Source organism: Amblyomma maculatum, chromosome 6 (genome assembly GCF_055883805.1).
Source record: "Amblyomma maculatum isolate TAMU_Amacu chromosome 6, ASM5588380v1, whole genome shotgun sequence".
Taxonomy (NCBI): Eukaryota; Metazoa; Arthropoda; class Arachnida; order Ixodida; family Ixodidae; genus Amblyomma; species Amblyomma maculatum.
In genome coordinates this window covers 97,633,559-97,657,298 of record NC_139349.1, presented here as the reverse complement: position 1 = coordinate 97,657,298, position 23,740 = coordinate 97,633,559, and the positions used below count along the sequence as shown (strand labels likewise).

Here is a 23,740-nt window from a genome sequence, read left to right as displayed (position 1 = left end):
AGTCGTGCTCGACCACTAAAGCAGCAGTTGGCAAGACGACTAGGACACCGGGATTCAGCGAATCGTGGAGCCGTGCCTGAGTGCCAATCCAGGGCACGCAGCGTTTCGGCACGATATTCCGCACTAAGCTATGCTATACCATCTCTCAATTTTCCCAGCTCCCCCTGGACATATTTATGTGTTGTCATGAATTTATTCGTTCCATTATTTATAAGTTGGTTAACTTGTTCATCTTGTACTTGCGCCTTGCCCCATAGCCATGGGAACGAGCCTTCATTTACACACTACTACTACCACATCGCAAAGCCCAGGAAATGGAAGCTTAATTGATGTTGCTATAAGAAACGCAAGGAGGGGGCAGTGGTGGTGATCACTTATTGTACTGTTTTTTCAAATTTACACTTTTCAACTTTTACCTTGTTACTTTCAATAACTTGCATCTTGGAGGTTGCTCTTGTATGCAAACAAGTTTATCCCCCACATCTCTCACGCCGAAAAGTGTTTCGTGTTGCTCCTAGAACAGCGCTGAATTCAGTGACAACCACATAGTATTCACTCAATACGCGTCCGCCCTAATTGATGTCAGCATCAATAAACATCTGCATACCGTCTACCTCACTGCGTTGTGATGTGTACAGAGTCTAAACCCGAGGCATTACTATACACGTGTGTTCGCCCTGTTGCGAAAGAGAATCATTTTTCACCCAGCCACAATGGGAACTTGATGTGATGACAATGGATCTTGGAACACATCTGCCCAAAAGAAACGGGGCTGGCCGTGAATACATCGGATAGCCTTGCTTGAATTCTCATCTCTATCTCGCCTGGAGTAAGAGGGGAACTAGTCGCCAGAACACCATCCATCATACCCTCTGCTCCTGCCTGAGCTATTACCGCAGCCGCAACTGACACTAATGGCATGAATTGCAGGCGTGCATACAAATGATCGTGTATAGCAAACACTCGCGTGCCAAGCAACGACGACGTGGCTCATCTGCGCGATGAATGTAGCAAATTGCTGGGTGAAACGCAATTTTCTTCTTAAGCCGCACCTTCCTTAAGTGGATAAATCTGAATAAGAAATTCCGCAGCCCGCGTGCGCTTGAGAATTTCGCGTATCCATTGGCGGCACTACTGATCATGGGGTTCCCAACACGACCTCGATTCTGTTTTCCCTCACACATCACCTTCAGCGATTTGCGGGACTATATAGTGACGCCGCGTGCTACTGTGCACCATCGCTTCAACATCATCGGTGTGCCGTGTTCTGCGGTCTATAAGGGGTGCGCCTTCCACTGCTCAAAAGAGAACATGAAGTGCACTGTAGCCCAAACAAGTAGGCCCTCACTCTTAACCACTGATTTCAAACGAAAGGCTTAGTTTTCCCTGAAGGCATACACTGTCCCTCCAAAAATATGTAGTCGAGTTACGCTTCCGTATTTGTGTGTTAAATGTGAATGGCATCAGCGGCCGAGTGACGAGGACTGACAGCGCTGTTTTAGAGTTTCACTGCCGTCTGTCCGGCTGGCCGTTTCACTGACCTGTTTTAGCTCTGAATATGAGCACGCTCACCTGCCCCGTTCAGCCTTCTTTGGTGCTTTTCGGTTCAATGGTGTTTCCCGCCCAGTCACCGGCGTCTGAACTGCGGCCCCGCAATTTCACTGTCCTGAACAGAATTTATGGACATCCAATTGCTAAACTGGGGCTGACCGACCGCGACAGCATGAAAGAATAGGCCACCGACGTTGGTTCGCGATGACTACAATCTGTTCTGCTGTTTTGTAGCGCCTTGAATATTCAGGGCGATTTTTTTTTTTCTTTAGAGCGTGAAATGTTTAGGAAAGGTAACTGCATGGCTTTCGGATTATTTTAGTCCTGACCTACATTCGGAGCTACGGGGGACAAGGTAAGAAGCAGAATGCTTTAATTACATTTGCTAATTAGCAAATAGGCTTACTATCTTAATTCTTATCTTAGTGGGTCTGGAGTATTTGCAGAATTTTAGCAATCGTCCTCCAAATATTATCAGGGAGGAGAATCTTAAAAAACTTATGAACACTTAAACTCCACCTTTAAGAGAGTATCACGCGATAGCGTAGGCTACTACCGAAAATATAAAGGTGCGCTTTAGCCATGCTGAACGTGAATGCAAGGGTCCTGGCAGGCTGATTCTGATATCATCCTCCTTTGTGAAATAAGTGCCCGAGTTAACAGGTCCTTCCAAAACTAATGTCAGGCAACCCTACGCATAGTTAGTGCTCGGCCATGTCAGCTCCAATCTGCCCCCTGCCAGCGCCATGCTTGTGATTGTTGCACACACGGCGATACCCAGCTTTACCTATAGTAGAGTGAAGCTATCTCCTCAAAATTTGTAGCGCACGTTAGAAGGCTCACGGATGTCAGCCTGATAGGCGGATTCACACCGTAACACAGCGACGAGCAAGCGCGTTCGGCTTAGGTCGCTCGCCTCGGCACTTCGAGGCCGGATTGCGAGCGAAATAACTGCACGCATTGGGTCGATGTGGCTGGCGGCTATCAGAGTTGCCGTGGTCAAAGCGGAATGCCCAACGAACCATCGCGCGCACGTCTGGCTCTCAGGTGTAGCCAGGAGTGACGAAATCTCTTGGTGGAGCGATCTAGGTCACACAGGCGGGCCATTGCTATGTTACAGAGTGAATGCTTGTAAGGCGCGCTACAACTTTTTAAGACAATTTGTTTTCTTCGTGAATACCTGGTGGACGAGCTTCAATTGTGCAAACACAACTTACCCATTGAAATAAAGAAATTAAGGTTTAATTTGCGTATTTATTAATTGCTGGACTAATTGAGACATTCTGCCTCGTACCTGGTGTCCGCCGTCAGTTCAGTTCAGTCGTTCAGTCGCGTCAGACTCTTCGTGACCCTATAGACCATGTCACGCCACGCTTTCCGGTCTCTCACTATCTTGCTAACATCACATAACTTCATCTGCAGTGCCTCGAGGATGCCACCTAACCATCGCGTTCGCTGCCTACCCCTTCTCCGGCGACCCTCAACCTTTCCCAACATCAAATCTTTCTCCAGCGACTCCTCTCTTCTCATCAGATGACCAAAGTATCTGAGCTTTAACTTTAGAATTTGACCCTCCAATGAGCAGTCAGGGTTTATGGTCGACAATATCGACTGATTTGATCTTCTGGCAGTCCAAGGAACTCTCAAGAGTCTCCGCCAGCACCACAATTCAAACGCCTCAATTCTTCGGCGGTCAGCCTTCTTCACAGTCCAGCTCTCGCATCCATACATCACAACTGGAAAGACCATAGCACGAGTTATACGGATCTTGGTTGACAGACTAATGTCTCTGCTCTTTACTAGGCGGTCAAGGCTAACCATGGCTCTCTTTCCCAGAAGCAGGCGTCTCCTAATTTCATGGCTGCAGTCTCCTTCCGGGATAATCTTGGAGCCCAAGAAGAGAAAATCTGTCACAGCTTCCACTTCTTGTCCCTTGATGCTCCAGGACTTGATAGGGCAAGACGCCATGATCTTTGTCTGTCTTTTTAATGTTCAGTTTAAGCCCAAACTTCTCACTCTCTTCTTTTACGCGTATCAGAAGTTCCTCGAGTTCCACTTCACTTTCTGCCATTAAAGTGGTATCATCCGCATACCTAAGGTTGTTGATACGTTTTCCAGCAATCTTCACTCCAGCTGAAGACTCGTCCAGACCGGCCTTCCTCATGATGCACTCTGCATATAGGTTAAATAGGCAGGGCGACAGTATGCAGCCTTGCCTCACTCCTTTCTCAATCGGAAACCAATCAGTAAGACCATGTCCAGTTCTGATTGTGGCCTCTTGCCCTTCATACAGGTTCCTGAGGAGACAGATGAGGTGAATTGGAACTCCCATCTCTTTGAGAGCTTGCCACAATCTGCTGTGATCTACGCAGTCAAACGCTTTCGCATAATCAATAAAGCAGAAGTAGATGGGTTTCTGGAACTCTCTTACTTTTTCCATGATCCAGCGAAGGTTGGCAATTTGGTCTCTAGTTCCCCTGCCCTTGCGAAACCCAGCTTGCACGTCTGGAAGCTCCCGATCCACATACTGCTGCAGCCTACCTTGGAGGATTTTCAACATCACCTTGCTAGCATGCGAAATAAGCGCGATCGTGCGGTAGTTGGAACAATCTTTGGCACTGCCTTTCTTTGGAATGGGGATGTAAACTGACCTCCTCCAATCCTGTGGCCACCGCAGGGTTGTCCAAATCTTCTGACATAATGTATGCAGAATGTTAACAGCGTCGTGGTTGAGGTTTTGAAGCAACTCAGCTGGAATACCATCAATTCCGCTAACTTTGTTCTTAGCAAGGCTGGCTAAGACCCCTTCAACTTCACTCTTCAAGATGCCCGGCTCGAGATCAGTAATCACAACCGTCTTATGTTGGGTTTGCACATCCGGGTCCTTCTTGTACAGCTCTTCTGTGTATTCCTGCCACCTCTTCTTTATCTCTGAGGCTTCAGTGAGGTCCTTGCCTCGTTTGTCCTTTATCACGCCCAGTTTAGCACAGAAGCTTCCTTTGATATCTTTGATTGTCTTATACATAAAATAAGTGAAACACTAGTTATCCCTTTTATTATTTCGGGCCTTCTGAACAAACACCGGGTATGTTAGTATGTAATAGAATAGAGCATGCTAGTACACTATACGGATGACTACGCTGTGTTTCACTCATAATTCCCCTGTCGAGTTTAGTGATCTTTATATCCACGTCCCTAATTCAACCAACGCTCATATAAGCCCTTCCCCTGCTCCCCTTCCTCTTCTTCGATGAGCGAATTCGGCGAGCCGGCGACATTGTGGCCTGGTCACGCGTTGTGCGCCGTTCTTCACAACGAGCGATTCTGCGGCGCGTCGACGCATTCTCCAATCACCACGGCAACCGTACGCTAAGATCTTTCCCGCTCCCTTTCGCCCCGCTAGCCGGGGCTTTTCCGCTCTTCATTGGGCTCCGTCAAACCGAGGCGAGGTAATGACGGGCGTTACATTGTTGTCCTTGACCCCCCCCCCCCCCCCTTCCCATTTACTTGCTAAGCAAAAAAACGTGAGCGAGACGATGATCACTATAGCTGTTTGCAGAGTTTTGAACAAGTGGTTTACGGTCCGACTAGCAAAAAAGAGCCTGACGTCCATCTTTGACAGCAGTTCTGACTGCAAAAGCTTCAAAATAGTTTAGCGTAAGAAATATGGCTATTTTTGAGGCTTTTTTTTTTTTTCATTTCTGTCGTTGTGTGAATTATTTTTATGGCACATAGGCATCTAAGGAAATCATGCGCTAAATTTTGAGTTCTGTATACATGCATCACATTAACTACGTAGACTGTTTTCTATGAAGTTGGTACCACAGCCTTTTCACTCAAAGCAGATGCCGTCTTTGTACTATGCAACAATTCATTTCTTTTCCCTTCAGCGAATATTATTTATACAATAATTCCATGATGCAATGTGCTGTTAATGCGAGCTCAAAACTCCCTTCAATTTGGCCTTGATATTTTAGTGTCTTCGATTTACTAGCAAGTAAATAAATTTGTTTTTAATTCCTTTCAATGCACTTAGGCTATAGTGTTTTTCAGAAAGAAATGCTATCACTAATAAGAAAAGTAACAGACAGGGATGGGACTGTTAAACAAAACGCTACAGGAAATTGACTTCTTTTTTTTTTTTTTAGCGTGTTGCCGCTAGATTGCTGCATTACATTAGGAGAACGAAGGAGGTTTCAGATGGATTGTGGACAGGCATGGAACTATCTCTTAACTGCGGTGGCAGGCAGCTAGAACTTTCTTACTCTTACAATTGCCGATCGGTGGCGCTCTTTTGTGGCCCTCGCGCTGCCACCTCAAAAGGCATACCGCCGTTTAGTATGCGCGTGGCCACCATGTATTTAACGCCGCCCCTATCAACATTTATTTGACGGAATAGAATCCCTGTCGTTAGTCCACTTCGAGCCCTTGGCCTAATCTATTTTATACTGGCTCCTCTAGCCTCTGGATTCGCACACAGCACCCCAGAAGGCATCTCATCCACCGGATTTCTTAAAAGCCAGTTGGTGCCGCGCCAAACGTTTCTCGCCTCCTTGTACTTTCGGCGGTTGTCGTGACGCTGGGACTAAGTCGACCCGGCCTTCCCTTGGTAGCGTGCAGAGACTCGGGGTTGATGAAGGATTGAATCTTCGAAGTTGGTAAAATATATACAAGCAGGTTTAATGGCACTTTGAGAAAAATTATTTACATGAAAGAAAAGAGTATATCAGCAAAATGGTAAGCGTTAAGAGTTCATAGCGAGAAGCGTCTGGATGAGCCGTTTACCCAGGGCTCAGAGCGTCATTTCGTGCTCTGCAACGTCCTTAAAACCCCCTATGCCCAGCCCCTCTCTGAAGATGCTGACCAACCAGTTCCAGGGCACGCCCCTCAGATATCGGCATCCAATCAAACACATCACTGCACTGATGGTCTGATGCACTGACTGGTACGGTATTGTTTCGTCGGGCGTGGTCACTTGTTGGCGGGTAGAACTTGGTGATCCGATATGGTGGTTCCGGCAAGTGGATTTCCTTCTCAGAAACCCAAGTATACGTGCGCGCCACGAATACTGCTCCCGGCATTGTCCCTTTCCGGCAATTGCAACTCTTTCCTGCATTCCCGGGAAATCCTCTTATGGCCGTATTCGTCATGTTCCTTTCTTCTCCTGTAAGTCAGCGGACGTGTCATTCGGATCGTCTCCTTTGGACAATAGGCATTCCTCACTTGACAATAGCGCTTCTCGACGGGAAGGGTGAACAGTTAAACAAAAGCACTTCCGGCTATTTCCCACAGGGCGACATTTCTTTGTATTTTTCTTGAGGTTCCCTTGACAGGGCCAATTTGGCTGTTGCAGGGTCTCGACAAAGCAAAGCAGGCTCACACAAAAAGATTCATGGAAACAGGCTCACTTAGAGCCCTTGCAGATATCAATATCATGTCCACAGGCGAACAACAGTGCGCGCAAGCGCGGACCACGCACGGTCATAACAGCGGTACAGCCGCAATTGTTCTATCAAACCCACTTCCATCACATGGCGCGTGCCCAGTGGGACTGCCTGGAATATATGAGCAGAGCAGCGATATCCTGGAAAATGCGAGCCCTCCGCGTCTTAACCCTGTTCATGCTCTCCAGGCCGAGGCGCAATTAAATACACTTGACGAACTGGTTCACTAACGCCGCCAGGCTCAGTGCATGAAATACCAAAACATCCCTAAAGCAAGTTTCCGGACAGTCGGTCACTGACCCGAGCAGTAAATGTAAGATCCATTGGTCGCTAATGTAATGTGTAAGCGAGGATTATGTATCCACGGCTGTGGCTTGAACAGAAATATAGGTCCTGCTTCAAAGGTTGCGCCTTCGTGTAGCCCTAGACCCTGCGGTAATCTAGTTGTGGTACACTTCTTTCGCACGCATACGCAAACACATACGCGTTTGGACAAGAGGCCTCTGTCGGAGGAACTGCTGCTGGGCGCTTGGCAGGACAAGGGGAAGGGTGTCCAGGCTGTGCGTGCTCTTTGCCGTTTTTTGTGCGCCAGCGGAATTGATTCGCGCTTGTAAAGCAAGCCACTGTGCCTGTAGATATGTATTTCATATGCCTTCTCCCAAATCGTCGCCCATCATGATCTTCTTTCTTCTCTCCTTACCCTTTCCCAGTGCAGAGTAGCACGCCAGATTCGAATTATTCCGCCTCTATGCCTTTTCCTTTCAATAAATCCATCTGTCTGTCTAGTTGCGGCCGACACAGTATCATGCTTCATTCGACGACACCTGCCCCTTCTGTCCGGCCCCTGTCTCCGAGGCAGATTCCGCACATCTCTGGACGTGCCCCTCTCTGCATGCCGTCCAGCAGAAATACCTGCTCCGATGCAGACCTCACCTCAGGTCGGCAGCCGAATGTGGACGCGTGGATATTTGGTCCTCATCACCGGACTTACTAGATTTTCTTAAAGAATCTTGTCATTACCTGTATTTGTGGAAAACATTTTATGTTGCAAGGAATGCTATCGCAATAAAAGAAGAGCATCTCTGCTACCAGTGAAGATACATGCGTAACCAAGTAACTGCCCTAACCTGCCCATGTAAAACGCTACGCTAGCTGACGGCGCGACGGATGTGAGGCTTCCAGTATTACAGAGGGGTACTAGAAAACGTGCAAGATTTTATAGCGCGCTACCCTGCCATCCCTCAGCGCTACCCTAGCATCCGAGCATTGTTAATTTTGTTCTTTCACGAAAGGTGAGGTTAAGATTGTTGTTAACTTCAGGTGAGGTTAGACTTGTCGATGCTTCCTGCAAACCGATCACTCGACAGTCATCTAGCTTCGACATGCACGCTAGCGCTACGCACGTTTTCCTCGTTAAAGCCAAATTTATTGAAATCCTATTTACTCGAATCTAGACAGTACTCGAACCTAAGCCGACACCCGAAAGTTCAAAATATGGATCATTTATTGATTAAAATAACCTTGTTTTCCAAAAAAACAAGGATGGCCGAAAAGGAAAATAATCATCTCGAATGTAAGCCTACAAAAAGAAATGGGTATATTGAGGCTGTGCCATAGAAGAACAATACAAAAATCACTGCCTGGTGTCCACAAATATATTTTACCAGGCCGCTCAGCCAGGCGAAAACGAGACTATGCGATGTTAGATTTTTCGTCTTGCCAAACGCCGAACCTGCTCTGCTCGCGCTTGTCGTTGCCTTCGGCCGAACCAGTCGCACGTGGTAGGAATCTGCAAGACCTATAACAAGTGCAAAATACAAACGATATTTTACTGCTAAGAACCAGTCCCCTCACTCGTGATTATCCTAGCTTGTCTCCTTGTTACTGTCCTCCTCACATAGTGCACAATATTCTGTCCTTCGAGTGCATTCTAGATGAAGCCCTATCTGGCGGGACTTGCTACCAAGCGTTCCAGGTTGTCATCTCAGGCTCTGGCAGTTCAACTCGCTACTGCTCCTAGCGTGGTTGGTTCGATGCAGCCTGTTGGGGCTTTTACCGAGAGCGTTTTGATAAACCAGTCTGCATATAACTTTCTTATCTTATCGTTAGTGGCTTGTTGATGCAAATCTCAAGAGGCTGTAACCGGCCACTCGTGTGATCAGGTATGACTCATCGCAACGTGTGTACAAGGTTTGGCGAGTGCAGTTCTCATAGCGTACGTCCGGTGCTCAAGGCAGGATTCCAGGTGAGGACGGACTTTTTAGACGGGCCCCATGGACACCATTGCTGCAATGTTCTCACGGGGAACTAATGTTAGCTATAACGAAATCGCAGTCAGACCTAAAGCATAGGGAAGAAAACAACGTCGCTCAGCATTATGCGGATTTCTAAGCACGGTTCGTATACAGCGCGCAGGCTGCGATAACAGGTGGCAGGAAGAAGCGCCACGACTCATGCAATTCCATGCCATCTCATGCCATTTGCGACTCATGCCATCGCAAATGTTGTACAATAATAGCTACAACGCTGTCTTCTGGTGAAATTTTGTGGGGCTTCACCCACGTGCAAGTTGTTCAAACTTGAATGGGTTGTAGTCTAGTATTATGAGTTATATTAATAAATTCTCATTTATCAGCTGACCTAACCGTATAGTACCCCCCCCCCCCCCCCAGAATAAGAATAGCACTACCGGCTTAACTTCTGGTAAATATTGTAGGTGTACTTTGATCCCCCTCTTCTTTTCGGTTTAAAGGTAAAACTTCCATTCAATATAACGAAAATAATTCCACAAGGCGTGTTTCTCGTTTTGTTTTGTTTTTTATTTTTCATAAGCGTTCTTGGTTACAATCGCCGGTGCTTGATTTTATTTCCATCTATACTCCTAGGTGAAACCAGTAATCGTGCGTATGTCCACGCAAATTAACATCTGCAAGGAGCTTAGGAACCGTATTCCGAGTTTGCGTCGTTATCGAAGTGTCGCTATCTCACGTGACCTCGAGTCATCTGATCGGTCAAAACGCCGTAACCGGGTGTTGCCACTACGGAACCGGAAGAGGTGTCAACATCATGTTTCGGCCTTTGCACCAATAAGCTGACTCGAGGTCGGGGAGATAGCGACACTTTCGATAACGACGCAAACTCGGAATACGGGCCCAGGTTACGCGAAAGCTGGCATTCACGTGCTGGCGACTCTCTGTTGCTAGGGGTTGTTCATTAAAATATAAGAATACAGGATTGTTATCTTGAACGTTATCGGTCACGTTTCCACAGAGAAGCTCACCAAACGCTGGCGTTGTTCCGATCATCAAGAAATCCGCGTTTGCAAGTTGGTGTGAACACACAAGTTGCTTTCTTTCCGCAACGACTACGGCAAATAAAAAGCACACTGCGGAAGCTTTCGTCAACCTACAGGTCTGCATGCTTGCTATGAGCTGTACAAGACGTTAAATTAAAAAAAAAAAGAATATTGTACTTTCTTCATTATTTTATGTACTCAGTGACATACCTGCTTTTTACATGTTCGTTTTACAGTTAAAAGTTTTCCAACATCCTATCGCTTCAAGGATTTTCAACTTGAAAAAAAAAATTGTCATGTCAAGAAATAAAAATAAAAACACAGCCACTTGAATTCTCCGGTGTCATGATGCACCAGCAAGAGCAAAACAAATATGTAATATTTCAATCACATAAACGATTGTCGACGTTGTGACACGGCAATATGGGCACTGCTTGCATGACTGGATGCAAGCGTCTAACAATCTTTTTATGCTGTTCGGAAAGTCTGAAACGATGAATTGACTAGAGATTTTTACATGCTGAATACTCATGTAGACCTTAGAGATTTCTGGAAAGTGTAGAAACTAAAAAAAAAAAAAAACAATACAGGATGTCGTCACTATTTTGTGTAAAAGATTTTACCTTGGAGAAAGCTGAGTAATAGCTTCTTTCTGATCAGGTACCAGCATTCATTAGTTGCCATAATTCAGAAACTTGCTGGTAATACATGTGGATAAGCCAGTTTAGCATGAAAAGTTAGTGATCAGCGATTACAAATTTACTCAGCCAGCATTTACACTGATGACTATCTAAGCAAAAAGGTTAATGAATCCCCAAGTAGCTCAGCTTGCGTTTAATAAAGCTGATAAAACAGTGAGTTAGTATCAAACCTTAAATTTCGTGCCATCAACAACTAAAAGACGTGAACTTGAAAACTGAACTGCCAACGCAAAACACAAATATATTAGCTCCTGAAGATGAAACAAAGGAGGATGAGTAACAGTTTAAAAAACCAATCTTCGCAACTAAACAATGAAATTATTGTGCTCTAGGATTGAGCTTTTCCCTTAAAAGATCTTTTCATTTACTCTTTGTTGTTTAACTGTCTTGTTCATCTTTAATTTCTTGCTGATAGGACGTCAGTACAAGTTAATCTTTGTGGAATGAAAAGTCTTTACAGTCGAGAAGCTTAAAAATCTGAAACTGATTAAAGTAATTATTTTTTTTTAATTTGTGCTGCGCGTTCGGATTTACTTCCATAATACGTACGTCATGTTGACAATGTGGCCTGGAGGACAAATATTTTACCCGACTGTAAACATGGCTTATGAGCATAAAACATCAGCAGAATTAATTTACCAATGTTCTATAAATAATACTTTACTGAAAATGATGCTGTTCTGGCATGACAAGTCAAGCATGTAGCCAGGAATTACCGTTAGCGTGTCAGCGCACAAATCAGAAGTCTCAGACCTGATGTATAAGACCTGAAAGAAGTGCTGAAAAAAAGTACACCATTGGCGCTGTAAAAGAGCAGAGGTTCCTCACATGACTAAAAGTTATGACTAAGCCATTTGGTACATGATATCAAGTTGTGATGTGGGATGGAGAAAGGGGTTTGCATTTTTCCTGATTAACGTGCTGCGACAATATAGCTAAGTATAATTTCATTCCAGTGAAGAAAAATAAAGTACAGAAAACTTTCTGATGTCAAACCGAAATTCTGCGCTCTTTCTTGTCGGGAACCAGTGCAGGCAACATAAATTTACGTTGTAGAAGGAATAGTTACACTGTAATTTTGCATAGTTACAATGGAAATATACAAGAAAAAAATGAAATAGCTATAACAAATACTTCACAGAAAGAGAAGTCTGGTGTTACCACAATACTACACAATAGTGTGTCGTATTTTTGGCAACGACTTGCAGCTTTTTTTCTACAAGGATTGAATGTTTGAGTGACCAAGCAAATCGCGTTATAAAGCTTAAGTCAGGAAGTACTTACTGGTATTAAGTTTGCCCTTAAGACATTCTTATTACTGAAATTAAGAGAAGTGGACGTAGTGTATTATCACAACTAAATCGATATTTGACTGATTTTATGTCTTAAAGCAAACACACAGTACTATTACGAGGTTCTGTGAAAGAACTTCGGGAAGTTAAATTTAGGTCAGTTCTATGCTATTTCTTTAGATTTTTCACGTGGCTTCTTTTATTGATTCATTCATTCATTCATTCATTCATTCATTCATTCATTCATTCATTCATTCATTCATTCATTCATTCATTCATTCATTTACTACAGGTCACATTTGAAACGCGGAACTGAGTGCATGAAGTTCTTCAACCACTCTCATTTGGCTCGTCGTAGGCCAACCTGTGACCAGGAAAACCACAAATGTCGCTTCCCCATCTTTCAAATCACATCCAAAAAAATTAAGCATTCCTCCTGTTTCGGATATTTGATGGGTCGGGCACGGTATCTTAGGCCCCATTTTAGCAGTTTAGCTAATAAAATTTAAAGTTACGACTTGCTATACTAACTTCAGAAGCCACTCTAGGAATGGATTAGACAGATTGTAAGGAAGAAGTTACGATTATGTGGACAGATGGCAATGTGACTTTAAATGAATATGCTGACAATATGGCAAAAGAGTCCCTTAATGGCCCCGTATTATCTATCCTTCCGGCGACCGCGTACATCACCGCAGCGAGGCTTCGAAGAAACGTCCTATTAAATATGAAAAATGGACATCTTTTAAGATCTGATGACTACCTGCATCTAAATTATTCTTGGAATAGAAAATTATGTCGTTCACGGCAACTTGAGATTTCACTAACAAGGCTGCGATGCCGTATCCCACCTTTAAATTTCTATCTTTACAGGTCTGGTTTGGCACTGTCTCCCGTCTGCGCATTTTGCGGTGAACAAGAAACATTAGATCACTTTTTATTGTTTGGCCGCCGCTTTACTACGCTGAGAAAACAGTTGATGGAAAGGCCATTGCAACAGCTTGGCCTTAGTTTAAGCAGCCCGAAATTGTTATCATTTGGCGCCACCATCCTTGGGCACAGTCACAGGTCTGTGTTTACCGCCATGCAAAATTTTTTACTGGACTCAAATCGTTTGCCTTGCTAAATATTTAAACATCACTTGTTCTATAATTGTAGTGTCAATCTCCCGTGAGTGTTACCACTTTTCATTTTATATTTCACTTATTTCCCGTTTTGTTTCCTTTGCTCTACCCCTCAAATCATTTTTTTATGCAAGTATATTAAAAAAAAAATTCTTTGCTACCCAATTCTTGGCCGATCCCCCTCTGTGGGTATGTGCCATAAGTTATTTGGAGAACAACAACAACAACAACATCTACAAGCAAGACCACCACCGCTCGGGTCTTGCCTGCTACCAGTGCCTGAACCCCCCGCATAACACTTGGTAGAGGTGCTGGGGATGAGGAATAAAAGATTTGTTATGCGGGGGTGCACACACACACGCACACACACGCGCACACACGCACCCCCCCCCCCACACACACACACACAAACACACACACACACAAGTTGCGCTGTGAAGATTCACGCGTTGTAGTTCACACTACAAATTCTTGCGTTGGTGTTTCACACCTCAGCTCACACCAAGGGCTGTAAACGTTCTCACTACGGCATTAGCGAACACTGGCAATACACGCTTCTAAATTACATAATCGCGAGTGAAACCTCGGAAGCAATTAAATCATCATCGTAGCTATGCATGCGTAAAGCCCAGTAACTCTTCCATAGTGCTCAGGCGAAACTTGCCCGCTCAAATCTGATACAACCGCTTCCCGGGGCAATTTCAGCGCAATTCCCTTGTGCAGTTGCATAAATCTTACTCGGGAAGTCACTTTGGGTAATTAGCGGCGTCATTCGGCACTCTTTCTAGGATGCAGTTTGCAGAGTTTATCTGCGTGTGTTTCCTTTAAATCTCTGTTAAAAAGAAAAAAAAAAAGGAAGAGCCGGATTTGTACTCCTTTGCAAGTGTTCAGTGGTACTGTGCATAACAGCTCTGATAATTGGCATGCAGGGTATTATTTTTTTTTTCACATGTGCCTTAAATTGGTTATGTGCAATACTTGGCATTAAATGTCTAGGTGGAGTGAAGAAATGCGTTCCATTCCTCCACTTCTTCCTTTATTTCTAGAGCGTAACTTGTGATACGGCCTATTGAGGCAAGAGCCTCACTTCGTGGGAACTGTGTTTCCGCTTGAAGTCATTTGTAGTCACTTATCAACGCCAGCAAAATTATGACGCCGTCTGAGGGGATTTATTCCCTTGTTTATTTCATACCTGCGTCGCATCTCCGAACATTGCACAAATGGAGAAAGAAGCGAGGGAGGGCATTTGTATTGTTGTTTACAAACTTCAAGCCTGTAGATTTGAGACAATCAAAGCGCGTTGGAGAGCATCAGCGAATTTATAGCCTACAGCAGACGATTTCGATCTCGAATAGCCTAAACAAAGATGGCTGACAATTACGATACTTTCTGATGCTAAATTTGACTGGAGCTGTTCGGGTGTTTTTATTTTGCTATGTACTGATGTAAGATGTTTAGAGAGAGAGAGAGAAATATGCATGTATGAACAGATGCGGACAAAATTAAAAGGAGCGCACTGTTGTCTTCTAACTTTTTTGATACGTTGAGTAGTTAAGCTGGCAGCTACAATATGTGCAGGCTGGTGAGCTCTCTCTGGGCAAGTAAGATTCTGTCACTTCTTATAGAAAAAGGAGCTATTCCAATAAAAGCAAAACGGTGTGCTTCCTTTGACAGGCCCGACAACTGTACAGACAACTGTACAGCCTGTACAAGGCGGGCCTGTACAGACAACTGTACAGGCCCGCCCCGGCCTGTACAGTTGTCCTAATGTTTAATGATAACGCACGATCGTGATTTCTTTGTGTAGCAGCACCGAGTCGAAGCCGAGCGGAAAATTCTAGAGGTAATGAGCATGCGCATTGGCCATGCTGCTCGAGAGAGCATTGGCTGTTCCGCTTATTTGCGAAGCAATCCGCTTGAAGAGGCGTTATCGCAGAGTTCTGATAGCGTCGGCTTTGTGTGCCATCAAGCCTGCGTGCTTAACCGATAACTTGGAGTACTTTATCAGTCGATGGTCGCAATAGCATGGGATCTGCTAGCACTTCAGGTTAGCTCAGTTGCTGGAGCGACTGGCCCGCATAAGTGGTGGTCTCGGGGTCAACCTCGCAACAGGGCGAATTTTTCTGCAGCTACGTACTCGCCTCAAAGCGTTCCTTTGTAGCCGTATGGCTGAGCGTAGGTGGTCGGTAATTACCAATCACTCCCTTATACCTCAAATAATGCGCCGATACCGCGTGTACTATGTAATTAGTTTTTTCGCAACTATAAGTTTTGCAATTTATTTCGTTGCATATACTAGCCAGTTTATCGTAGGTGTGAGAACTTTTCGGCATCACCCACACTCTATGGATCGGATACAAGATGTAGTCACAGCTTCTTGATCTTCAGGTGCATAACAGACGAGTTGCTTCGCATTATTCAGAACAGTCCGCCAGATGAGGCTGCCTTCCCCAGCTGGAATTGTGGGCCTTCTCTTGCCCTTGTACAACGCCGACAATGCCGAATTGCCTGCAGATTTTTGTTGTTTTTTTTCGGATTTCCGATTTTCTTCAACGCTATCGAGTTAAAAGCGAAGATTGAAAGGAGGTGCCTCATTGTCCGTTCAAGCTTGTAATGCTCGCAGCTGAAATTTATTGCCTTCTCCGACTTCTTACTCAAGAAAAAAAGAAGCTTTTGCGAGGTGAACAAGCTTTTCTCTCTAATTTACAGACTGCTGTCCGTTGCATAACAAAAATCATGGCGGCTCGCATCCACCAAGCAACCTAAATTCTCGCTGTCGCATCGCTCTAATATGAGCATCTCGCCTCGCGAAAGCGTAGCACCTCCAGGCTGTGCATATGGTGGCTGGTGGGTACGAAATATTAAGGACAAACGCCGACCATCGCGCGTACCACACATTCCAGGACGCCGCTGCGAGCCCAGCCTAGGCCCTTCGTGTGGCTGTGATTAATTCACTCGCGTACTGGACGAGCTTTTTTGGAGTCAGGCCGCAGTGATTACGTATATGCGAAACGAGCTGCCAAGATCGTCGCCGCCGCAGGTTTGCGCTCTCTAGCTCTCTAGTTTTGACTCTGGAAATCTCCGCACTTAGGCGAGGCCAGTGAGACACGATTAGCGGCTCATTTGCTGTTTCTCGCGTCTATTTGTTTTTCTAGCTATTCTTTTCCGTGCACGTCGCAGAAAATACTGTGAAGAAGCAGAGACCATCTCATTGGCGGATGCAAGTAACAACCTGCCTTACCTTTTTCTTCCGCATGCGTTGTAAAGAGAATATTCGGTATTTCGACATTGTTTCTTCGGGTTTCACCCGAATTAATCGCGACGTTATAACGGTGAATCTTCTCGTAATCTCGGGAGTAAGTACTTAGGAATACTGTGGAGTCAATTGCAGCCGGTCAAATACTAAGGGAGAGTAGTAATTACAATGTTACTAAGCCTTTGGCTGTCTGCGACGCATAGATACTAAATATTATATTTCTTTTTTTATATATATTTAAGATAATTGGGTTGAAGCTAATCGGTTAGGTAAAATGTTTTGCTATTTCGTCGAACGTGGATATGGAGAACTGCAATATATTATTGGCGTTTCCTTAAAGTTCACGTTCATAACACAAGCTGCTGTTGATAAAAGGATGTACAACTTGTCAATGCGTTCGATACTTGCGACGCTGTGGCATTGCATTTCGATCGCAAATGGATCTCCCGCGTGTGTTTCTGCTGAATAAAACATTCCGACAGCATTGCAGGAACTGCAGTGGAGAAATGCGAAAGCCTGAATGTTGCTGCTGCTGCACACGGTACATCGCGCGTCCCTTGTCGAATACAACCAGAGTCCCGTTGAACGCATTAATGTTCACCGGCTTTCTATAATTGGTTTACAGGAGAGAAAAGGCACAGTATCTGCAACACGCGGAATAGGGCTGATATCTTTCTTCGCCGACGCGAGATTTTCACCGTGATCCTAGAAAGGTTTTGGCCTTAATATCCGCACCTTCAGCATTGAATGACAAGTGAGCAAAACAGTTCACACATGAAGAGCAAAACGATCAGTTTTTCATAGGGTTGATTAATAATTGCGTATTTTAATTCCACTTTGATGACGTGGATACCGCTGCGTGGAAGTGCTAATGGAGGCAACGTGTACCGCTTCTCCAGCCGCTGATATTGTTTTGTATAATTGTTTTTTTCGGTTCAGTTGTCCTGTTCGCATTTCATTTGGAGCTCATATTGCTTCCTGCCTCGCTTCTCTTTCACAGATAGAGAAAAGCTATCCGCATTGATGAAGCAACACAAGAACGCCGTCAAGAAGTACCAGAAGTACATCTTGCTGCGGCCCAACACATTCGATGACGAGTGCCCGGTAACAAAGATCCCGAAAAGTAAGTTCACCAGAGAACGGAACTCTTTATTACGTTCCTATTTCATGATTTGTTGAACTGGACTAAAGCGTTCTCGTCAGTATTCAAGCTGCTCATCGCAATGTGACCTCGGTGAGGAGCGTAATCGACTAAGACGCTCTGGGGCAAAAGGAGAGGAGGGGAGGGGGGAGAAGCACACACATGAGCACAGTTCGTGGTCGCTGAATTTGCATCATGCAACAGTCAGTCAGTCAGTTCAGGCGTTCAGTCGTGTCCGACTCTTCGTGACCCTATGGACCATGTCACGCCACGCTTTCCGGTCTCTCACTATCTTCTTAACATCACATAGCTTCATCTGCAATGCCTCGAGGATGCCGTCTAACCATCGCGTTCGCTGCCTACCCCTTCTCCGGCGACCCTCAACTTTTCCCAACATCAAATCTTTCTCCAGCGACTCCTCTCTTCTCATCAGATGACCAAAGTAGCTGAGCTTTAACTTTAGAATTTGACCCTCCAATGAGCAGTCAGGGTTTATGGTCGACAATATCGACTGATTTGATCTTCTCGCAGTCCAAGGAACTCTCAAGAGTCTTCGCCAGCACCACAATTCAAACGCGTCAATTCTTCGGCGGTCAGCCTTTTTCACAGTCCAACTCTCGCGTCCATACATCACAACTGGAAAGACCATAGCACGAGTTATACGGATCTTGGTTGGCAGACTAATGTCTCTGCTCTTTACTAGGCGGTCAAGGCTAACCATTGCTCTCTTTCCCAAAAGCAGGCGTCTCCTAATTTCACGGCTGCAGTCTCCTTCCGAGGTAATCTTGGCACCCAAGAACAGAAAATCTGTCACAGCTTCCACTTCTTGTCCATTGATGCTCCAGGACTTGATAGGGCAAGACGCCATGATCTTTGTCTTTTTAATGTTCAGTTTAAGCCCAAACTTCTCACTCTCTTCTTGTACGCGCATCAGAAGTCTCTTGAGTTCCGCTTCACTTTCTGCCATTAAAGTGGTATCATCCGCATATCTAAGGTTGTTGATACATTTTCCAGCAATCTTCACTCCAGCTGAAGACTCGTCCAGACCGGCCTTTCTCATGATGCACTCTGCATATAGGTTAAATAGGCAGGGCGACAGTATGCAGCCTTGCCTCACTCCTCAATCGGAAACCAATCAGTAAGACCATGCCCAGTTCTGACTGTGGCCTCTTGCCCTTCATACAGGTTCCTGAGGAGACAGATGAGGTGAATTGGAACTCCCATCTCTTGCATCATGCAACGCATAGTCTCAATTACCATGTCTATTACTACAGTGCTACGTCCTTATTGCCCATTATATAATTTAGAGCTAGAATAAATCTAGCATTTGGAGGCTCTGTACACCGCCTGTAAAGCTTAAGCTTATCAAGAGTAATGGTGTCTTCACTATCGATTAGTCTTGTTAGCTAACGGCTAGGGGAAAGTAAAAGGCTATGAGTTTGCGCCTTTATGCCGCTTCAAGTACTTAACTGCGGCATTTGATTTTGCAACGCTGAAATATCTGATTAGAGCAATTTCTGCGGCGGAGTGACGCAGTGACCAGTGCAATGCACTGCCCTACTGTCTACTGGCTCGCAGATTCTGTCGTAGATGTAGTCTACATTCCGCAGGAGCAACAAATGCGGCTGTTAAAGACGACTTGACCTATGCGCATAAGGCCTATCTGCATATAAATACGACGCCACGAGCTCTACGCGCCACTTCTACGACTGCAATTCCATGCAAGCCAGCTTGCACAGCCCGCGCAGGAAAACTACATCCGTGACACGGATTTACCTTCTAATTCTTTCCTCTTCAACTCATTGACAAATGTACCTTGACTTTCTCGGCAGCGGCCTCATGTGCCGCTGTTATCGTGACACTAAACAGCAGTATTCATCACTTTCTGAGGATATACGCTCTTAATATTAACCTCTGGACGCACTATTTCTTTCACTCTGCGACAGAAAAAAGAAAAAAAGATGTGTATAAGGTTAAGAAGCAGCAGTTGTCTTCATTAAGGTTGCCTGGCCACTTACGCGTGGTGCTTGCAACAGGAAGTTCACTGTTACCATACAGTTCTTAGCAAGCAACGGAACTGCAATGACCGGCGCCACTTCTGAAAGCATAAAATGCATCGCTGTGCAGGAAACGAGTCCAAGAGACGGTGATTTAGAAAAAAAAAAAAAGGCGCAGAAAGGAAAAGACTGAATTTTATCTGTATGCAACTCAAGTTGCTGTTGTTGTGGCTGTAGGAAGAAGGAAACGAAAATTCACGGGCCTGCTACTGGCTCCGTAGCTGAGTCACCTCCGCTGCCTCGTGCAGACAGAAGAGAAAATAGAGAAGAAAGAAAAGGAAGAGGGAGAGAAAGACGCGCGCCGCAACCACAGCCGTCGTCCACCACCGAAACAGTGGCGGGTGCAATGACGGCCTAGAACAGATAAAAATTCTGTGGCAGGCTAGCCCCCGCCGCAAGCGGCGGTGTCCCACCTGTCCCAGCCCCATCAGGGGAGTACCGGTGCATTGCAGATCGCAAAAGGTGATAAGGGAAGGACGTAGAAGGCAACGGTAGTTAACGCTGGTAGTGGGCTAGCGGGGTCGACGCAGTAAGGGATTTGACGTCAACATAAATTTAGGCTAGACATGATAACTTTCACACAGCACAGTTGCATGACTTGAAGCGAAGTCTTGCTAGTATAACCAACCGTCTAGTGCGGGGACTGCACCCAGTAAATTAAAGTACCGGCATTCGAAGTTGCCTTCACATAATCGTCCCCGATACTGGTGGAGGGGCTGAGTGCCAGCATCCACAAAACGCCTTTAAAAATTGGTGGAAGTTAACATTGTCAAACCTAGTCTATCGAGCATACACACCCTGTTTTGAACGCTTTAGCGATGACTGAGCAATTATATCACTACTATGTGCTCGTCAGTAACTATCCAACGCTATAGTCCACTTTGTACCATATTTCAATTTTTAATTGCACGACAAATTTCCTAAAAAATTAAACGAACTATGCTACTTGCAAACTTGCAAGCTCTTGTCACTAGGCAATAAATGATATACTAGGGTATACATTTTTAGGTTGCACAAATAATGCACTAATTATACCTGGTTACTAATTGTAAGATTATCTTGCTCTCGCAATAGCTGCTTAACGGTATATAACATGGTTCACTAATTATATTTTGCATTCTTAATTATACTTAGCTCTTACTTATTTACCTTGCAGCAACCAGCAAGTAACTATCTGATATACTTGCACTCAGCACTAGATGTAGTGATATATATATATATATATATATATATATATATATATATATATATATATATATATATATATATATATATATATATATATATATATATATATATATATATATATATATATATATATATATTATATATATGTGTGTGTGTGTGGGGGGGGGGGGGGAATGCAGGAGCCCTGTTTGCTACGCGGTGTCACTACCGTGACGTTTAAGATCCCCAGATGATCGAAATTATGCCGTAGCCCTCCACTACAGCGCCTCGACTTCTATTTCCTCCTTCCCTCCCAACATCCTTTCCTTACGGCCCGCCGGGGAGTGTGATAATCACTACGCCTTTCTTTTAAGGCGAAAATATTTAACGGCTCTTGCTGTCGGCCACAATTCTGTCACACCCATCCATCACACTATAGCTGATGATCAGAAAAATAAAAAAATCCAGTCTTAATAGGGAATCGAACCTCCATCCCTAGCATCCCTAGCCGAGCGCTTTAACCAACTGTGCCACGCCCGGGATTTTTTCAGCATAGCATTTATTGCACCCGTTCAGATGCAGAAAAGAGCTAGATACGTTAATTATAAAGCAATCAGCCTGTAGCCGAACAAGTTCAATTGAAGCACACAACTAAAACATGCCCTAGCACAACTTCACTAAAATGGTGGCAACGAAAAACAACGCATCAGTTACAGCACCCAGTCCGGTTTATAGTCACTATCTTTCGTAAGTGTCTCTCAGATGGTGCACCATCTGGTCCAAATGAGCACTGGGGGAAACGAGAGGCTCAGCGTTCCGGTCCAATATGCGCGTTTTCCACAGGATGTGCAGTCCAAGGAGGAAAAGCATGTTAAAGTTTCATGGCCGTGTCGGATGGCCATTAGGAATGCACATTGTGAGAGTTCAAAATAAAGTATTTAGTGTTCTTTGTAGAACGTCCCTTAATAATATCGCATCTTTGCCGTCAATTACACAGTGTTCGATGGTTTCAGATGTATCACATAGCCGGAAATTGGCAATTGGAAATTGACAATAATTAAACACAAAGTAGAAGAAAAAACAACGTGCCGATGGTGGGAACCAAGCCCACGACCTCCGAATATCGCGTCCGGTGCTCTTCCAACTGAGCTACATTGGCTGCTGTCCCCCCTGCTACTTTCTTGGGTATTAATGTTGTCTGTATACGAACCTTGAGAGTGTTCACCAGCGCCACACTCAACCATAGCGGTGGACGTGGAACGTCCCGTGTTACCGTCAGCGTCACGTATAACGTGATCAAGAGCGAGGGCGAGCTACCTATGGCTTCAAGACTGCCAGAACAGACTGCCCCGTAAGCTACAAGCAGATAAATGAAGGGGAAATGAGGGTTCTCGTTATAATACATGAAGGAAAGAAGCCAACAGTCGGCGAGGCCAAGGAAAGCATTGGGGATTGTACTTTATTGTGTTTAATTATCTTTCCCCCAAACAGATTACATTACTAATTCATGTGATTAAACTAAAAATTAAAAAAAAAAAGACATAAGGTACAGTCCCCTATGCTTTCCTTGGCCTCACCGACTGTTGGCTTCTTTCCTTCACATATATATATATATATATATATATATATATATATATATATATATATATATATATATATATATATATATATATATATATATATATATATATATATATATATATATTGTGAAGCCGCACTTTACCAGGTAGAGTTTCGGCATGAATTTTAAAGAAAAACGTTTTAGTACAAGGCGAGATCGGCATTTTACGTAGTCTTCTTAACACAGCATGCCCCATACAAATAGAGTAGAGAGAATGATATATTAATGTAGACGGAAACAGCATAGATATTAATTCTTCGCATAATTTTTTTCCTGGAAACAAAGAATAAGTACTCCTAAGAAAAGCGATATGCCAGAAAACGCACTGAATTGTAAACTTCTTTCATAAAATCGAATACTAAGAACCGATCCAGTAAAATTTGAAGATATTACTAAGTTGGGAAGAGAGTTCACAGAGTTAATTTGCAGACACGCTCTGATAATTCGATGAAAATGAAGAAACGAGCAACTAACTGTTTGACATAGAGATGTGTCATTCCTAGTCCGCCAGCAGAAACAGGCCTGAATAGTTAACGCGCCGCATGGACTGAAAACTGGAGGACGATATGAACATCGCAAACGTTCTGTGAAAGCTTTGGATGTAGTGTCTCGCGCATTGCAGTCGTAAAAGGCACATCGTAATTCTCCTTGTCTACCGTGAGAATGATGGTAGGGATGACAATGACGCTCCAATTAGTGATAATGACGAAGATGACAGTAGCAATGATAATAACGGTGCATTTAGTTAATAATAATAATAATAATAGCAAATGTGATGCACCGTGTGCATCAGCAACGCTCTGACATTCGCATTTCTGCAGTGTAGGTTCCACAGTGCTCTCGGAATTTTCTATAACCAAATTTGCATATTTTAGCCAATTAATTTCTTCAGTGACCAAGTCCGATTTGACCTCTACTAAGCTTCAAAGTCAAAGCAGGCAAGGTAGTCAATTTCCGAGTTTTTATCTTTAGAGTGTTAGAGCTTACGCTCTAAAAATGTCTAGTACCATGTGCGAGCCTCTAGTCCCCTTCCCAGAGTTGATCTGGAGCACCGGCGCCTTTATTACGCTGCTCCACGGCTTTGCAGAAAA

At 44.4% G+C, this 23,740-nt stretch overlaps 1 protein-coding gene across 2 annotated transcripts in view; it reads left to right on the top strand.

Moving 5' to 3' along the window:
- LOC146186362 (uncharacterized) overlaps positions 1 to 23,740 on the top strand; it is a 265,514-nt gene that overhangs the window by 91,738 nt on the left and 150,036 nt on the right. For both annotated transcript variants that reach the window (XM_084607139.1, XM_084607138.1), the window contains exon 3: positions 17,664 to 17,786. In XM_084607139.1, coding sequence (XP_084463265.1) covers positions 17,664 to 17,786 — 123 coding nt within the window. The remainder of the gene's footprint in view (positions 1 to 17,663; positions 17,787 to 23,740) is intronic.